Source organism: Cibotium barometz, chromosome 48 (assembly GCF_041138505.1).
Source record: "Cibotium barometz isolate CiBa-2024 chromosome 48, ASM4113850v1, whole genome shotgun sequence".
NCBI classification, from domain to species: domain Eukaryota; kingdom Viridiplantae; phylum Streptophyta; class Polypodiopsida; order Cyatheales; family Cibotiaceae; genus Cibotium; species Cibotium barometz.
The window spans coordinates 12,888,241-12,908,593 of record NC_141093.1 but is presented as its reverse complement, the minus strand read 5'-3'; the positions used below and the strand labels follow the sequence as shown (position 1 = coordinate 12,908,593).

General features: G+C 50.0%; 1 protein-coding gene across 4 annotated transcripts in view; it reads right to left on the bottom strand.

Moving 5' to 3' along the window:
• The window catches only part of RCK (DNA helicase ROCK-N-ROLLERS), a 65,611-nt gene that overhangs the window by 9,451 nt on the left and 35,807 nt on the right, over positions 1-20,353 (bottom strand). For all 4 annotated transcript variants that reach the window (XM_086785434.1, XM_086785435.1, XM_086785436.1 and 1 more), the window contains 2 exons: positions 176-332; positions 14-65 (listed from right to left, as the gene is read on the bottom strand). In XM_086785434.1, coding sequence (XP_086641560.1) covers positions 14-65; positions 176-332 — 209 coding nt within the window. The remainder of the gene's footprint in view (positions 1-13; positions 66-175; positions 333-20,353) is intronic.

Genomic DNA, 20,353 nt, shown 5'->3' with positions numbered 1-20,353 from the left:
TTAAAAAGTATACCTGTAAAATAGAACCTCTGTCATATTCCACATAGCCACCCTTCTCTTTGCAACTGAAAAAGAAAAATACCATACACATTGTTAGCTGCATGGTTGTACCCAAAAAAGAAAAAATCAAATGTCTACGCGTTCACAACACAAATATTGGCCTTTGTATACTCACAAATATTGGGTGGATTTGATTATCACTGTATGTGCTGGCAAATTAACGCCATGTGCAAGTGTATTGGTTGTGCATAACACTTGCACATCCCCCTTTAAAAAGAGCCCTTCGACAAGGTTTCTGTCTGCTAAGCCAAGTCCTCCATTGTGATACCCAACTGCAAAAAAATATCCACCCAATACGGATATAAATTAAAAAACGTTTTAATACGTCGACAATATTCTTAGAAATCCACAAAAATGACAAAAGAATCCAGTGAGAAACATCTATTACATAACAAAAGAGCAGGTCCCTCTACATTCCGCATCCCACATGCATCCACCCTCATAGAAGAGAGAGAGAGAAAGAAAGAAAGTGATATTAACGTCTATGGAAGACCCCAAGGGCCTATGAGACCAAAAGTAATACAATGGTACCATGGATATACTGAGCCATGGAAAACTGAAAGAAAAAGTAAAATGAAAACATCTGACAGTACATGTGATCAACAGATTATCCTGTGTAGAGTGATATATGCTGTGATCAGCTATGTCGATACCGGCTTGGCCAGAACAATCTGATGGTGGATTGAATGTCAAGCCTCTGTGATGGGAGCATGACATGTCGGCGGAGAACCTCACGAATCCGTGTCTGTGTGGTGGAGGGTCCTGATGCTCTGGGTCGGGGACGTCTGGCTCGCAAAATGGGTCGAGCTCTCTCACTAAGAACTCCTCTAGGGCGTGGAGCTGGAGCGTGGGTACGGGTGGTGGGCTCTGATGTCGTAGTAGAGGAATTGGTGTGGGTAGTAGATTCCGATGTGGATGTATGTACATTGTACCACAAAGAAAAAACTGTGCAAAACTAGCTACATAAGCAAAAGTATCCATGTGATGCTACAAGGTGACAATGTGTGGTCATACAATGATAACACCCTCCTCCAGAATAGAACACAAAGCAGCCATAACATCCCCCCTCTGTGATTGGAGCTTACCACGTTGTCGAACGAGATCAGACTCAAACCTGAAACTCCAGGAGTCCCCATGTTGTATCCCATTGTTGCCCAGGCTATGAGCATCTTTCTTTGGTCCGCTAAAGGGCATCCTTGTCATATAGAACGAGAGATCTAGAAGCAATCAACTCTACCACCATATGCGAGCAACTACTGTGAGCATCCCGATACAAGCATGAAACACCTCTGATAGAGTCCTAAGAGAATCCCATGCATCTAAGGGTTCCTGCAAGCAAATCCCAATCAACTCTATCATATGCCTTCTCAAAGTCTAGCAATAAGATGGCTAGAGGCTGGTTGCTTTCCTTAGCCCATTCAACCGCCTCCCAAAAAGAGATGTTATCAAAGATGCTTCTTCCTTGAAGGAACCCATTCTATGAATCATGAATCACATCCTGAAATACTGGCTCCAACCGCATGATCACTAAATTGGCAAGTATTTTGTGAGCAGTCCCAAGCAATGTGATAGGCCTCCATGGAACAAAATTTGTCTTATCACCACCTTTTGGGATAAGGTGAATAAGACCTTCAGTAAGAGACAAGATGGCATACTCACTGTGTTCCACATCTCCTGAAGGGCCATAGTGATATGCTCCCCAAAGTCATCCCAAAATGTCAAAAAAAGGTGGGTGAAAGGCCATCATCCCCTGGACACTTACCCTGAGGTAACGCATGGAGTGCCTGCCAAAACTCCTCAGCGGGAAAAGGGAGCATCAAGTGAAGTACACATGTCCTCCATGACCATCTCATGCAAAGTAGCACAAACCTTCCACCATGCTCTATCCCTCTATGGGGGGGGGAGAGGGGAGGGAGCGAGGGGTATGGGGCTCGAAGCCAACAAATAAAAGTTAGAGGCAATCCGCCTCACCATAGAAGGATATAAGTGAAGTGTACCCTAAGTCTCCTGCAACTGTCACTTTCTCTGCTATGAGATGGGCCATGAGTAGCAAAGAAGCGTTTACTTCATCTGCCTCCCATAGAAGGATCTGAGTGAAGTGTACCTTGAGAATCCTACAACTGTCTAAACACTTTCTCTGCTATGAGATGGGCCATGAGTAGCAAACAAGTGTTTATTGCATCTGCCTCCCATATGGGTCCAAAATGACTCCTCGGCATGGTAGTGATACTCTGTTCTCTACTCCAGGGAGTATTGAAGCTCATCCTTAACTGCAATCCATTGGGCATTGGGGTACTTTTCATGTTCCCTCTATAATGCAGATAACCTATGTTTGATAGCCCTCTCATGGTCAATGACCTTCTATCTCCTAAGTAAGGCTGTCCGATGTTAAAAATCACTGATACGCTGCAATGTCGATGCCACACTCTCTAGGCAACCATCAAAAAGGTCATGAGACCTCCATACATTATCATGTGCTGCAAAAGCTATCCATCTAAGTAGAAATGCTCAGGAATATGCACATGATGGGTAGAGCGATGGTATCTTGGATCTCTAGTACATAAAAGCACTCAATGATTGGATTTGGAAGTGTCAGATGCTGAGTGTATGTCCATCCTTGTCAAGAACCCAATTATCAACATAGAAGCGGTCTAAGCGTGCATAGATGCAACTTGCATCCCTCCTCCTATTAGACCAAGAAAGGAGAGAGGATGGCCTCCTGTGAATATCATCCTCAAGCCAACAATCTCTTCCATGTATAGAGAGAATAAACCTCTCCCAAGAGGCCCTCTCTAGTGGGTGCACCATACCCACTTGTCCAATCTCATAATTAAATGTAAGATTAGTGTGAATACACTTTAGTGCACTCACTTTGAGGCTAGGTCCAGTGCCTATATAAAGGACCCTCGTGTAACATTATTTACAAGTGCAATCAAGCTGAAGCAAGTTCCCTTATGCTCCATCTCTCTCTGTTGTGCAAGTGTGTGTGTTCATGTAATCAAGTGTTTCTCTATGTCCTCTTCTCCCCCATAACTGTGCGTTTTACTCGCATGGTATCAGAGCTCGAGCTTGTGGTCGTGGGCAACCCTCGAACCTATCATCGGATGGCTTGAATCGAGGAGGGTGTTGGAGGCAATTCAAGCATGAAATGACTGGAAGGTGTGTTGTGAAAACATGGGAAGTCAAAGAGCCATATATAGGCTAGAGTGGCTCCTTGTCATAGTCATCTCCCCCGGCCGGTATTTTTGGACAGCAGCACACCAGGAGGTTGGGAGCCCGCCAGGGGATTTGCTACAGAGCCCAAGGGGGTGCTGTTCGTGCTCGTGGCAATCGCCTCTTGGTGGTACATTGTCTGGTCGTCCTGATGGCCTGGGTTTTGCCTGGACATGGCAGCACTATGGTGACTTCGCACATGGTATCAAAGCTTTGGCATTGAGCTTTCTTGGTGTGTGTTGATGCTCTTTCACACGAAGAATCGACTCGTGTTCTTCTCATGCTCCTGCAAACGCACGTGGAGCTGTGTGTGTGCAATCCTACAACAATTCATGCGAGCTCTTTCTTGTTTTGCTACTGTTGGTGCCTTGCTGGAGTTGCGTGTTGGCTGCCATAGCACTGTTGATAGTGCCCACAGCCATAGGGAGCCCTCGTGAAGTCGTGTGCTGTTGTTCTTCATTGTGTGGGGCTGAAAACGCAAAGGCATATGCTGTTTTATCATCTCATGGAGTGACAATCTGCTGAAAACGCTGCTCTCAGGGTTGAGGGAAACGCTGGGAAAAGGCTATCTGCAGGGCTGGAAACGGGGGAACATGAAGGGACCAGCCCGAAACGCATTTCTCTCACTGAAACGTTTCCTCTTTTGTGACTGGCATCATGAAACGTTTCCAACATGCAATCCCTACATTTTTTAAACTTTCAAAACTTCAAAAAACGGGCATGCGTTTCCCTTTTGCGTTCCCTGAAACATTAAAAAAAGGGGCACGCATTATGTTTTTTTTAAAGCTTCATGCATTTACTTTTTGAAACGTTCTGGGAAAAAAAACCAGTTCGTGACATCGTGGGCAGTCATTGGGCACCGAAATAGTTCGTTGGGCTCTAAAAAGGGTCGCCTGGCCTATTCGTTAACTCAGAGCCACAATTTCTCATGAGCAGTGTTTTTTTATTCCAGGCCAAAATTTTGACTTTTATTCCAGGGGTTTCGACCGTTTTTTCCTTGTTAAAAAAATGATCCAAGAGCTTGCAAAGAAACGCTACTCAAGAAACAATGTTACGTAAACGTTTAACATATCTTGATTAAAGATTTTGCTCTCTCCATCTCTTCACGTTGTATTTAAACTTTAACCTTTAAATAGCTCTCTCTCTCTCTCTCTTGTAGCAGGCGGCACACTATGGTGGCTCTTCTCTGGAGACTCCACAATGCTCTCCAGACTCCACAATGCTCACGGCGCAACACAGAAGACACAATGCAGCGGAACACAACACAAAGAGAGACAAGACTGTGGAAGGAACGAAAACACTTGCACTACTCGGAGAACACTGATACATGTCCTTCACCGTACCATGCACACTCAACAGAGGTCACCATGAAGAGGACGACACACCTCCAGCCGATGATAGAACAAGGGGTACAAAACATGTACAAAGGGGTATCAAGGATGAGCATGAGGATGTCCTCCAACCAAGTGAGATAGGGCTACAAAATAAGGATCTCCTCCAAGATGGAACGAGGAGCCATATATGCCTGAGGTCAAGTCGGTGGCATCTCCTATCTTTGGTCAATAGCGTGGGTGGCAGCGCAGCCTTTGGTAGAATCCCCTATCTCTTGAGATGCGGTTGAGTGTCAGTCGGTGCCATCAATGCCATTGGAGCCTTCAATGCACCTCCTTGTGTCCGTTGTGGTGGTGCGTCTCCACTTGATTATCCCAATGCTTGGCGCCTCCGTTGATTCACTGCCACACCGTCAAGTTGCGGTGGACAGTCCGTTGCGGTGGATGGTCTATTGCAATGGATGACAGTCCATGTGGGCACCCTTGGTGGCTATAGGTCGCCCACCACTAGAGTGCCCACCGTCCTCGGTGAGGAAGATAAAAGTAAGTTGCTTTGAGGGTTACATATGGAAAGTATGCATGATGTGGATGCATGTGTGCACTGATTATATTATGCGGATGGTATCCGCAGTGTGGCAGGTGCAATCCCGCTGACGACGGCGATCACTAGATAGCTCAAAAATATAGTCCATGAGATATGCCGAGTAGATGCAAAGATCCACTGAGAGAGTGTCCAGACCCCAAATGATACGACGAGCTCAACGAGGGTGTGGTATTGAGAGCTGCCCCGAGGGGGTCGGGAAATCGGAGGCATGGAAGATCTCCCACAGAAATGTCTGGAGCACTGTTGGAGAATGGGGAATCAGGAAGCTCGATGCACTCCGTGTCCTCCTCCCGATCGACACGAAATATCACCTCATGCGAGGCTCTAAGAGTGGGAGCATGCAAGGATGGCCCTCCAGAGGTGATCGTAGAGGTGTCGACAGGGATGGTGGCAGTCACCATCGAGGGTGTCGCCTGGGCAGCCTAAGGAGCAGGAGATGTGGAGAAGGGGGAAGCCTCTGATCTGATGTAGAAGATGGTATGGTGGAGAGTGTGGAAACAGTTGCCGGTGAAGAAAGGATGGTGGAGAGGGTGGAACAGCTGCTGGTGAAGATGAAGAAATAGCCAAGGCCGAGGGTAGTGCGCAGCGGAATGATGTAGGGCTGCCCATAGTGGGGTTAGGTGGAATGGGTGGCGGAGCGGGGGAAGCCGTGCGGCGGCAAGAGGACGGAGGAATATCATGCTGCACTCTAGGCCGGATGTGGGATGCAGAAGGGGTGGATTGACAAGGTTGGCGCAGCGGGGGAGAGGGAAGACGCATGGGTGGTTGCTGTAGAAGATATGTGAGAAAGCGAGAAGAAGGCCAAGTGAAGGAGGTGGTGTCGGGCCGGCCGAGTTGTGTATAAAAATGGCAGCAGCAAAGGCGTAGGGACTCATATACCAGGTGATGGAATGGAAAAGCATGACCCGTGGATAAACAGTAAAAGGCCTCGGTGTGATGGATGGAGAGAAATTGCAGTGGAGCAATGGGGATTTCACGGACTAGAAAAAAAAAGTGAAATAAAACATAGAGGTGGATAGTGCGGGAGTTGGGGAGTGAAGGGATGGGAGCTAGCAGGGCAATGGTGCTGGTGGAAAGCTTGACCAGGGAAATATCCAAGATGCGAGGGTCGGAGCGGCGATGAAAAACCGAATGTTCCAGAGGCCCAAAGGAGTTGTGCAATGTAAGCAGAGGTGAGGCTGGCAGTAATGGAAAGGTGATGAGGAAGGAGGCACAAAGGGAAGCATCAAGGTTAGGCAAGGGTGGGAAAGAAGCGAGACCCTGCAAACCCAAAGTGGCTAGCTGGGAGGGGTAAAAAAGTGGGTAGACGCTGGCAGTTGGAATGGAGGGAAGGAGGACAGGTGGCGGAGAAGAAGAGTGACAACAGAGATGTTGGTGGCGTACAGGTGGTGGATGGGGTGGGCTGGAAGGGGGCGGTACAACCTCCTCATCCGAGGGAAAATACTCGCTGGCAGAAGAACTCAATGAAGATGAGGAATCCAATCAAATTAAAGAGGGGGTGGAAAAAGTTACCTCTGAGACCACTCTGGAGGTGGAGACTAGTGCGGTAACCGATGGAGGCGACCGTGGAACTGGACCAAGATTCGCCACCAGAGTTTCTGTCGATGGGATTCTCCACCGTTGTAGAGATACTGTCGATGGCCATTAAAGATGCAGATGCAGAAGGTTGGGCAGTAGAAGGAACCTGATGCAGCAGCCGGAGGAAGCAGGCGATGGAGTGTTGGTAGGGCACAAGGTGTCGAGGTAAATCGTCAGCCATCACTGCATAAGAGAAAGGATTGGTAAACAAGGAAGAGGGGAAAATGAAGAAGTACCCGGAGTGGTGTGTGTTTGTGTTTTTCTTTTTTTTTTTATCCACTACTTGGAGATGAGGGGAGGTGATGCGGTATGTATGCAAGAGCAGGGTGGTAAGTGGGGAATACCGCAAAGGGGGTTGATGAATTGCGACGAGGATGCAAGGGGGCTGTGAGAGGAGACCGGCGAGGAGGCAAGGAGGAATTGTGGTTACTCCGTCGAAGTGGGCAAGGTTTATGCCTAAAGAGTAGGCCCCTTTGACTTCAGGTAGCCGGATTACCACAAAGTCCAGTAGGAATGGTATCCCCTGGATTACTTTAGTGACATCTACTATGCCGATAGGGGTCACCTCCCATTGGTCGGCCATCCGAACACAGAAGTTGGCTAGCCACGTCACCTTGAGGCCTACTACATGAAGTGTGAATGCCGGCATGAGGTTCACCCCAGAACCACCGTCGATGATCGCCCCAGAAAGTGGGGTGCCATAATTCTCCACAGAGAAGCGGGGGCTCCGGTAGTCTGTAAGGGATGGATTGGTACGGCTAATACCCATGCAACCGGCAACACCATAGGGAAGTTGAAATCCACCAGACTACCCATTACTAGAATTGGTAGTCGTATCATTGTGTTGCTCCAGGAGTGTATTGAGACATTGTCGGACGTTTGGGCTAATCCAGAGCAAATCAAGGAGGTTCACTGACATGGTATTTCCCTTGAGTAGATCCTCAACAGAGAAAGGTGTGAGCTGTGGTTTGAATTGTGGAAAAGAAGGGGTAGGTGGGCTGTCTGACACAGAAGGTTGGTTGTGGAGGTTCTTGTAAGCCTGCAAGGACTGATCTATGGTTGTGCGGGGAACGGGCAGTGCTTTATCATCTGGCTCATCCCCTTGTTGCTCGAGGCATGGCCTTCCTTTGGGATCTGGGATTCTGGTGACCACTGTGGTGGATGGTGGATCTTCATGGGTAGGTGTTGGGGTTGTGACGGACACCCCAAGAGTGGGAGAGGAAGGTTGGCAAGTGGACAGAGGACGTTCTATGGAAGAAGGATGTCCTTGAGATGGAGGATGTCCTACAGAGACTAAGTGGGTGGTTGGGGCTGGAAATGTGAAGTCGCAGGATGTGGATGCCCTTTGCTTGGGACAATCCCAGGTATAATGATCCTTGGATTCCAGACAATCCCGGCAAGGCGGAGCACCTTCAGCAAGGGGACAGCGGCTTTGGTAATGACCGTATTCCCCACATCTATAGCAAAGGACAGGACGATTGCGAGGTTGGGGAGGACGAATAGGACGGTTCACGGTGACTGCTACCATGGTGGTTGGGGCAGAGGGATTTGGGATGAGTGGTGGAAGGTAGGTCACCTACGGAGTGGGTGGGCAAGGAGGAGTTGTAGCAGCATGGAAGGATTGTGGAACGGCAACAACAACTGTAGCATAATGGGCAAGGTTGGGGACTGCTGAAGCGAGATGAGAAGGTTGTTGTTGATGGAATTGACGGAACCCCTTGAGATAGTAGCACTCTTTATCTTCATGTCCTCCTTTTTCACAAAAGGAGCAGTACTTCCTTTTTGGGCATTCTTGGATGGTGTGTCCAAGTGACTGGCATATAGCACACCACAGCCCCTTCTTGGCTTTGTGCTGGGTCTTCAAGTCTTCAATCTCCCTTTTCACCTGGAGCAAGGTACTTTCCTCGCTAGGAGGCTTCTGGCTCACTTTGAGCCTCCATCTCCCTCTTCAGCTCAGCCACTGGGTCATCCGATTGTATCACTGTTGGATGTGCAGAGCTAACATAATGCTCAAACATGAGTCATGCATTTTCAAGAAGAGAGGCTAGCTCCTAAAATTCCAACAATGTTGTTGGTGTGAGCCGACTCCCGAATCTTCTGTTGGGTGAATCTGGGTAAGGCTTGTGTCACCCACCGACGCACCATGAAGTCACCAGGGTAAGTCGGTAAGCGGGCCACCAACACTGTGGTCCGAGTCATGAGTTCCGACACTCTCTCCCCTGGTAGCGGTTGGAGCTTCCCTAGCTCTTGGAGAATGCAGTCCTCATAGTTACCAGGACGGAAGGTCGAGAGGAATATGTCCTTCAAAGTGGTCGATTGGAAACAAATTAAACCACTTGTCTGCAAAACCTTGGAGAGTGGACGGAAAGAGCACCAAAAGGGCATCCTCCCACCCAAGACCTCGGCTCTTAAAAATGGAGATGAACCATCGAATGTGGTCATCCACATCCTCAGTGGATAATCCTTTGAAGGTGGGAAGCTTGATGTTGACTAGACCCAGCACCGTGGAAAGGGGTTCTGCACTAGGAGGATTGGCTTGGCCTCCCCTGTTGCCAAGGGTGGGATTTCCAAGGTTAGCCGCCATAGGAAGGGGTAGAGGAGGTTCCCCGGGAGGCAAGTAGCTCAACCTCTTCTGAGTATAGCAGTGTATTGAGGAAGGATTTTTGGATGGGCTCATCGGACTACCACGGGAGCGTGTATTGGGCATGCAAAGAGGACGCAACACAGAAAGAGGATGCAACACACAAGAAAGGGTGAGCTATCAAGACTCCCACTTTCGAGAGTCCCACTCAGCGTGCCAAATTTTAGTGTACCTGTAGCAGGCCTGGCTACCAAAAACACTACGTGGTTTGGACAATATGTCCGGAGTCCTCGATGCTCGTGGCGCAACACAAAAGACACTATGCAACGGAACACAATACAAGGAGAGACGAGAGTGTGGAAGGAACAAAAACACTTGCACTATTCAAAGAACATTGATACACGTCCTTCACTGTACCGTGCACACTCAACAGAGATCACAATGAAGAGGACGACACACCTCCAGCCGATGATAGAACAAGGGGTACAAAACATGTATAAAGTGGTATCAAGGATGAGCATGAGGATGTCCTCCAACCAAGTGAGATACGGCTACAAAATAAGGATCTCCTCCAAGATGGAACGAGGAGCCATATATGCCTGAGGTCGAGTCGGTGGCATCTCCTATCTTTGGTGGATGCCGTGGGTGGCAGCATAGCCTTTGGTGGAATCTCCTATCTCTGGAGATGTGGTGGAGTGTCGGTGCCGTTGGAGCCTTCAATGCACCTCCTTGTGTCCGTTGTGGTGGTGCATCTCCACTTGATGATCCCAATGCTTGGCACCTCCGTTGACTCACTACCACACCATCACGTTGCGGTGGACGGTCCGTAGCGGTGGATGGTCCGTTGCTGCGGTGGGCAGTCCATGTGGGCACCCTTGGTGGCTGCATCTCTCTCTCTCTCTCTCTCTCTCTCTCTCTCTCTCTCTCTCTCTCTCGGTCTCTTTCTCTATGGTGTGACCCTCACAGGCCCCTCCTCCCTGCTGGTGCTGCGCACTGGTGGTCTCTCTCTCTGCGCTCTCTCTCTTTGCGCTGCCCGTGATGTAGTGCGTCTGCCCGCCTGGCACCTGTGCAGCGCCCCCTGCCTACCTATCGCACCCACCTGCGCGCAACGTGCCTGCCGCCATCTGTTGTGCTCTGTGCACACCCACCTGCGCACAGCATGCCTACCCACCATCTGTCATGCTCTGTGCGTGGGCAGTTCGGTCCGCCTCCCTTTTTCCACCCACCTGCCCGCTATCTGTTATGCTCTGTGCACAGTCACCTGCGCGCAGCATGCCTGCCCGCCATCTGTCCTGCTCTGTGCGTAGGCAGTCTGGTCCGCCTGCATTTTCTCGCCCACCCTTGCTCAGGCCCCCAAGGGAGCAACTAGGGGGGAATGTGTCTCAATCCTGGGAGGGAGAAGAAGATGGTGAAACCATCTTTCACACCCCCAAAAGGCACCAAATGCCTACCGTAGAAGACTAAGGGAAGGGATCATGTCCCATGGCTCACGAAGGCTTGCAAAGATGGCCGAACAAGATGAGGCCCTTTAAGAGGAGATGCAGCTGCACATAAGGACAAAGATGAGCACCATGCGACAGGAGCTTGAAAAGGAATGGATTCAGCAAATGCGTGCCCAAAAGAAAGTGATATACGAAACGCTGAAGGAAGAGATATATGCCCGATTGAAGGGAGAAATGCAAGCCCAAGAACAAGTTGAGATGGAATTAGCTCAAGCTTTGATGTACACAGAAATGAAAAAAGAGATGCAGAAAGATCATCGTGGCCTGTCTATGCGTATGAGACCCAATGGCAATCTCACGCTATAGTTGTGCTCGTGTCTCACGACACTCATCATCATACCAACTGTTCTATGGGGCAGTGCTACAGGGGTGGGTGGAGGGATCATAGTGCAGGGAAACACATGAGGCGGATGCATGTAGTACACCTGCCAATCCTCTCGTGATCTCGTCCAGAGGGCTATGTGGGTCTAAAGCAAACAAGCCATCAGATACTGCATCTCGATAAACCCCAACTGTCTCACATGTAAACTGATATCTCGAGTACATAGGTAGATGAGTGGTTGGCCCATCTGTCGAGGATCTACCTACTAGTGTGAAACTCAGGTATGCATGATCGGCTGCTATGCCAATGGGCCTGCTAGAAATCGTGAAACCCCGCACATCAGGTATCAATGAAGGAGATCCATCAAGTAGTCCACTGTGCTCACTCCCCCTTTAGAGTTCCAGTGTGTGAGAGCATCTGATCCTTGCCATCTCGATAAGCCGTTGTATATGACCAACCCATGTGCACTCCCGAGTGTGAGAAAATGCCTGCCATAATCTGTAATCTCCCCCTCATCCTGTGCTAATCTCTGCAACCCTACATCCTCTGCCGTGATCTCCCAGTACATAGCCTCTTGAGTATCATACAACTCTGTCTGCTCTGTGCCTGTACGTGCATTAAAGTCTCCCAATAGTAATATGTCTCCCATGCTGGCAAACCTCATGATATCATTATATAGTGGTATATAGGGCGACTCTCCTGATGGTGGAAACCTGGAGTGGGCTGGGGGAAAGTAGCATACCGCCACATATAGCTCGCGGAACCCCCCTCTGCATATTCGGACCCACATGTACCTCGCATCTGCATCTCTATGTACCACATGTATTTTGCCACGAAGCTCCTCCCTGTAAAGTATTGCCACTCCTCCAGATCCTCTGGTACCTCCCACTGTGCATGGCTGAGGGCGGAAAACTGATTCCCATCTATAACCCCGGACGTCAGGAAGCCTCTTGTTTGTGCACTGATGGGTCTCCGTATACATAGCAATATCACTGTGTCTGAAAGTATCCTCAAAGTATCCTACATCTGTTCTATGGGCTCCATTGCAATTCCACAACATGAATCGCAAGGTCTCATAGGCCGCACACCGTCAGGCGGGCCTCCTCTCCGTAACGATGACTCGGCCATCTCTGTATACCGCCCATTTTCCCTCTTTCCTTGCCTCAAGCACACGCGGCATGTGTTCCTTCCGGTGTGCTATCTGTGCCGGTGTAAGGTCCTCATCCAAATAAATCTTTTCCCCCTTAAGGACCATCCTTTTGGAGAGGAAGGCCTTCTTCTTCTCCAAGTCACCAAACCTGATGATCAATATCTTTGCCCTGGTTTCATCTCTGCCTACTCGCCATGCTCCGGTAATGGGTACATCAATGGCTCCAATTTTTGTTGCAAGAGCTTTTGCATCCTCTTGGGGATTTCCCTTATCTTCCCACCCAAGAGGGGCTTACCATACATAGCTGGGTATGAGTGGGAGTCAACTTTTCGAGGCGAGACCCGCACATCAGGAGGAGTACGTGGCTCTGGGGGGGTAGCTGTCCTTTTTAGATCCCATCTCCGACAGATTCTCAACATCGTCCGAAAGGACGAGGATGCACGATATCTTTGGGTGCGGCTACAGCTTAGCAATGACAGAGTCATCCACATTGCTATGTGTTATTTTGCACAACGCCACTCCCCTTACGCCGCACAACATGGCCAGTCACCGTACTTACCATTATATGAGGATATCATGGAGTTCTCACAATTGGGGGAAGTCCTCCTTCTCGGGGATTTCAACGCCAGGACGGGAAGTCGGCAGGTCCCACTACTCAATCTAGATGACAAGAGCTGGACATCACTCACACAGCGATCATCACATGACCGTGAGGAGGTCACAATGTACGGGAGATATTTCTTAGAGCTGGGAGCTGCACATGGTCTCGTTATCTATAACGGGATGTCCCGATGGCCCTCCTCCGACGCCCTCACCTCCTTCCCTCGCTCAGGAGGTACTAGCATTGTGGACTACCTTATGGGATCTCCGGCTTTGGCACACCTTATCCCCGACTTCTCCATTCTGCCACCCCCTTTTGAAGCTGACCATGCCTACCTCTCTTTCACTCTTACCTGCACACCACCCGTCCCTCCACCAACCCCCCCCCCCCCATCTCACATTACACTCACGTCCTCTTTGATCACAAGCTTGACCTTGTTTACTCCAACCACATCTACCGCCAACTCCAGGATGTGGAACCTACTTTCCCCCTATCCACCCTCACAACACAACTTCACTACCATACTCCACACATCCACCACAGCTTCTTTAATCTGCACGCAGCAGTCTACCGCCAAGCCACCTTGCGGTTCCATGCCCTAGAACTGTTGGTATGATGACGAATGTCGGGCCACATGCTCCCGTCTTAAGCATGAGGTACGGATTGGGCAAATCACGAAGCGCCAAGCGCAACGGATTTCTCAACGGCTCACCCGACACAAGAAACGGGAGTTCTATGCTCGGAAAGAGGATGAGTTATACCAACTTTTCTTAGGGCCGAACTACAAAGAGGCATGGAGGAAACTCCGAGAACATCACTCTCCCACACCTATCACCTGCCCAGACACATCGCACTCTTATGCACTCTCCCTCTATCATATACCCCATCAGCCACCCCTACCCCCACCACCAGACCCCCGCCCCACTACCTCCACCTTCTTCACAAAGGGCATGGTCCTCGAGGCCATTCGTAGACTACGCAATGGGCGAGTCCAAGATCATGAGGGACTCACTGCCGAGTACATCTCGCATGCCCATGACACCCTAGCGCCCCTACTAGCCTACATGTTCAATAGAGCCCTTTGTGAAGGATTTCCACCCTCTTGGTCCACCAACACCATCACCCCCATCCTCGAATCCACTTGATCCTAATAACTACAGGACGATCATGATTGGCCACACATTGGCCAAACTCTATGGATCAGTGCTAGAGGCAGAGCTCAGTTCATTTGCAAAGAGCCAGGGATGTAGAGCCTTAGGATAGGCTGGCTTTCGGAGGAGGTACTCTACCCTTGACCACATCTTCACCCTCCGTGCCATCATCGAGGAGGGTAGAGCATGACACCAGAGGATTTACTACTACTTTGTGGATTTCCGCAAAGCTTTTGATATTGTACCCCGAGCCCGCCTCTTACACCGTCTACAGGAGATCGGAGTCCCATCTAACATGGTTTGGAGCATCATCGCCCCCTATGAGTCCGTCACCGGGCGAGTGAGACCCCCAGGAGGTACATCACAAGAGATTTCCAGCACTATTGGGGTGAAACAGGGCTGCCCTCTATCACCCACTCTTTTCGGCCTCTACATTGATGAGATCTCGAGCTTCATTGATGGATTAGGTGGGGCTGGTCCCACACTGGCAGGCATATTGATCCCAATACTACTTTATGCAGATGACATCGTCCTCCTCCCAGACTCAGCCAAAGGGCTTCAGAGACAGTTGGATGCCTTACATGAGTTTTGCACTCAGCGGGACCTCTCTGTTAACCTTGGTAAAACCAAGGTAATGGTCTTCAATACCTCTCGCCCCGTCACATCCAGATTGAGCTTCACATATAGAGGGAATCCTCCGGAGATTGTCTCATCCTATGTCTACCTTGGTGTCACTTTCAGTGGCCCACGCTTTACCATGCTTCCCGCAGCACATGCCAGAGTGACGCGGAGATATGCAACCTTGAGCTTACTTGAGCAGCTTACTTGAGCAGCAGTGCTTCCAGGCACATTTCCAGGAGCCCAGGACGAAGGGCTAGCTTTTTGACACCCTCGTCACACCAGCCTTGATGTATGGAGCAGCTTTCTGGGGGCCAGATTTATCCGATGAGGATTGGCAGCGAGTTGAGAGGACCCAGGTCATGATGTTCTCTCGTATGATCCGCAGCAAACCATCAATCCAACACCAGATTATCCAGGCAGAGTTTGTTGCAACCCCGATGGTAGTGGAGGCACTCTTCCAGACAGTCACATACCTCCATCGCATCAGTCACATGGATCCCCACAAATACTGGAGGCTTGCCCTGGAGTCCTCCAAACAGCTAGCACTCGAGGGGCATTCTGGAGTATGGTATGCACTAGTTTCCACTTGGTTCTCGGTATATGGGCTTTGCATGGACCGCCTACCCCCCCTTCGGTACAGTTTGGACTCCCCTTTTTTCCGACTGTCTCATGAGGATACCAACCGGGTTATCCGATCAGATCTTCTTAGCCTCTACACACATTGCACATGGATCACACCCCCGGAGCTCCCCACGAAGATGCACTTTTACAGAGACCACTTCCTCACACTCACTGAGGATGGATTCATCCAGCAGCCAGGCTACTTGAGTGTTCACATGTCCCATGCCATGCAGATTGTGATTGGCCAGATACGGGTTTCTTCCCACCGCCTCAGAGTGGAGACAGGTAGAGCTGAGCGCATCTTCAGAGCCGGGAAGCTCGTACAGACACCCAGAGTGGAGAGGATCTGCCGACTATGCCACACAGAGGTTGAGATGGAGGAGCGTTACATATGCCGCTGCCCAGTATATTATGAGATCCGCGAAAGGTTTAACTGTCTATTTCATGAGGGATTCGGTCCAATCTCCAAGATCATTAACTTCCAGGACCAACGTTGCCTGGGCCTCTTCCTGCTTGAGCTCCGCAGACACAGGGACACCTTCTTGAGACACAGGCCCCAGCCACCCTGCCCCCTCCCTCGGCAACCAACCATCACCAGTTTCTTCCGGACCCACGAGGTGGAGGACACCGACATAGTGGATCTTGTGGACCCTCCACGAGCTGCTCTGGACCTACCTCGCCCGAGAGGAGTTACCTCGGACCGAGCCTCTGCACTCGAGCGTGCCCGACACCCTCGACCCCCCCCCCCCCCCGCGTCGGCCACGATCACCTCATCAGCTCCAGATCCAGAACATGCTCCACCGCCATCGAGCTACCTTTCCACGTGACATAGCTGAGGGAGACCTCTCAGCCATACTCGTCAACCCCATGCTTGACATTTTGGAGAGTGGTATACCATCTACTCAGAGCTGAGGTTGCTCCCATGTTTTTATGTTCTTAGTATTCCATGACGAGTTTCCATGGACAGTTTTGTATCACCCCAATGAGATAGCTACATTTATGTTTTCATTGTGTTTTATTTTCCATTCCATGATGAGATATGCCATGGACATTATTGTACCACTTTGGTCTCATAGGCTCATTGGGTCTTTAGTAGACTCTCTCTCTCTCTCTCTCTCTCTCTCTCTCTCTCTCTCTCTCTCTCTCTCTCTCTCTCTCACTCAAAATAGCTGGTACGACGAGGAATGTCGTGATCCCCGAGCCCGTCTACATCGGGAGATGGCACTAGGATCCACCACTCACTAGCAGGCGCGAGTGATCTTTCAACGTCTCACATGGAGAAAGAAGAGAGCCTACCTAAGCAAGAGCTATACCAGCTATTTCTTGGAAGGGACTGTAAGGAGGCCTGGAGGATCTTCCAGGATCATCGCCTTCCAACTCCGATTACTTCACCCAGCACCTGGCACACCTATGCCACCTCTCTCTACCATGTCCCCGAGCAACCACCTCTCCCCCATCCACCCGAACCTCGTCCCCCACACTCTTCCTTCTTTCACCTCAGCATGGTGAGAGATGCTTTTGACAGGATGCAGACTAGGAGAGCACAGGATCGTGATGGACTCCTCACCATAGTCACAAGGGAACGTCGTTCCAAGCTCTTGGAACGGGGGAACGCGTTCCATAGAGATAGCCGTTCCCGTTCCCGTTCCCGTTCCAAAATGGCACCGCAGACCATGTAAGAAATATAAGTGAACTATGTATCATGTAGAACACATCTATGCATTATCATGGCCACTACTGAGATGGTTTGAGGTTCTTTCTTTACTATGCCTCTTTCCAAAGCATTTACAGATATATAAAGTAAATTTATAAACACATTTATGCAATGATGTGGCGTTCCCGATTCCGTTCCCTTTTATTCAAGCTTTTCGTTCCCGTTCCAAACAGTCATCCGTTCCCCAAAACGTTCCCGTTCCCTTGTGACTATGCTCCTCACCGAGCGTTTCTCCCATGCTAGACACGCTGGCCCCTTTGCTGGTTCACATGTTTAACAGGGCTTTATGTGAAGGCTTCCGCGTCAGCTGGTCATCGAATACTATTGTACCTATCTTGAAAGCAGGTGACCCCATGGAGCCCAACAACTATAGGACTATCATGATTGGTCACACCTTGGCCAAGATTTATGGTTCAATTTTGGAGCATGAGCTTAGTAGATGGGCCAAGGCGCAGAGACTCAGAGCACTGGGGCAGGCAAGCTTTAGGAGAGGGCACTCCACACTAGATCATATCTTTACACTACGGGGGATCATTGAGGAGGGGAGAGCTCACGGGCAATGGATATTCTGCTACTTTGTGGGTTTCCGCAATGCTTTTGATAATGTCCCACGGGCCAGACTGATAAGGAGACTGTAGAATATGGGAGTGCCAGCAGAGTTGCTGTGGGGGATCATTACACTCTATGAGTCAGTTCACAAGCAGAGTACGGGCTCCAGGAGGTGACTCAGAGATCATACACAGCACTATCGGGGTGAAGCAGGGCTGACCCTTGTCTCCTACTCTATCTGGTTTACACATTGACAAGATCTCGGATTACATAGACAGACAGGGAGGACCAGGAGCACATTTGGCAGGAGTCCTGATACCGATCCTCTTTTATGCAGATGATATTGTTTTTATTTTTGATTCACCGGAGGGGCTGGAGAGGCATTTGGATGCATTACAGGCCTTTTGCGAGGACCTGGACCTTACTGTGAACCTTGGAAAGACCAAGGTCATGATCTTTAACACCTTCTCACAGTGGATAAGTAGATCTGCAGTACAGTTTACATACAGTGGAGAGCCTGTGGAGTATGTTACCTCGTATGTATACCTTGGGATCACTTTTGCTGGACCTCAGTTCTCGATGCGGAAGGCGGCCGATGCTAGATTGATGAGGGGATATGTAGCCCTTGGCTCGCTAGAGAGGCAATGCTCATAGATACAGTTTCAGGAGCCGAGGACGAAGCTTTGGCTATTTGATACTCTAGTTACACCTGCACTACTGTATGGTGCCCCCATCTGGGGTCCTAGGAGGAGAGACAGAAGAGAGAGCCGGCCGAGACAGATATAGAGGAGGTATATGATGGATGGAAGCCGATGGAGAGGCCCCTGGTGGCGATGATCTCACGCATGATTAGGAGTAAACCATCAGTCCCACATGAGATTGTGCGGGCAAAGATGGGGGCTGCACCGATAGTGATAGAGGCTCTATTCCAGACAGTGACATACTGGCATAGGCTATGGGAGCTTCCACTTAATAGATACCCCCGGCTAGCCCTGGAGTCCTCGAGACAGTTGACACTTGAGGGAGATACAGAGTGCTGGTATGCACAGGTAGGCACTTGGTTTGGCATGCACGGTATGCAGATGGAGGCACTCCCCCCCTTCCAGTACAACATAGAGGCCCCATCATTTGCTCTCAACCACACAGAGCCAAACAAGGTTATCAAGAAGGACATTGTCAGACTGGATACTCAGAGGACATGGAGTTCACCTAGTCGTCCACTGGGGACAAAGATGGCCTTCTACAGAGATCACCTCCTATGCTTGACAGAGGATGGGTTCATCATCCGTCCACGCTACATGGACATACACCTATCCTTTGGGGTGAGATGTGCGATCAGCCAGATCCGCACCTCATCCCACCAGCTGAGAGTGGAGACTGCCAGATATGGGCCTAGGGCGGCCGCACCACAGGACAGGATATGCCAACTCTGTCACACAGAGCCCGAGACAAAGGACCATTACATATGCCAATGCTGAGATTCGAGGGAGGTTCCACTGCCTCTTCCGAGCTGAGTTCAGACCACTTTCCAGGATCATGGACTTCCCGGATCAAAGATGCCTAGGACTTTTTCTTCTAGAGCTCCGTAGACACAGGGAGTCCTTAGTGAGATCCAGATTAGCTGTACTTGCTCGAGGACCAGCACAGAGAGCACTCACTGACTTCTTCCATACCAGCACTCCGAGGGCCGATCCACCCATCATACCTAGACCACAGGCTAGTGTAGGAGCTCGGCCGAGAGGTGTGACACTCGACAGAGCCACTGAGTTATGCAGAGCTCGACGCCCCAGACCCCATGGCCCTTGCCCACGGCCACGCCACCACAGGAAGATCCGGGCCATCATCTCCTATCATCGCAGGACCTTCTTGCGCCAGCTCAGTTTTACCACCTTGAGCACCATGTCACAGCGGCCCATGAGGGATGTATTAGGAAGATATGAGAGCTCTCTGCTCATGTACCTAGATCAGATTTTAAAGTTCTAGATTTTTGTTATCTTTCTTTATTACTATTTTGTACCCAGGATTATGTACCTCATGGATATGATGTAACCTTTTGGTCTCATAGGTCATTTTGGCCTTTTGAAGACGTTAATACAACTCTCTCTCTCTCTCTCTCACACACACACACACATGGCATTCGCAGTGCCATTGGACAGATCCGCACTTCATCACATCAGCTGAGGGTAGAGACTAGCAGATACGAGGGGATGAAGCCAGAAGACCGCATTTGTCAGCTATGTCACCAAGAAGTGGAGTCAGAGGAGCACTACATATGCCGATGTACTGTGTACTATGAGATACGAGGGAGATACTGGTGTCTCTTCCGAGAGAGTTTTGGACCATTACGACATGTAATGGTGTTTGAGGATCAAAGGTGTTTGGGGCTTTTCTTATTGGAGCTGAGACGCCATCGAGAGGCTCTCCTACGAGCCAGGACAGCACACCACGATCCATCCCGCCACTGAGCCATGACAGATTTTTTCAAGGCCAGGACCACCCCGGCAGATACGACCAGGACCTCCACTACCCCCTCGGAGAGCCAGACGTCCTTCAAGAGGAGTCACCCTTGACAGAGCCATAGCACTTTGTCGAGCGAGACGCCCACGCTTACTAGGACCTCGTTCACGGCCGCTTCATCACCGATGGATTAGAGCCATCATCATCCGCCACAGGAGACAACTGCCCTACCACTTTAGTCTCTCTATCTTATAGCACCCCATGAGAGAGATACTGAGATGAGCAGATTACACCAGTC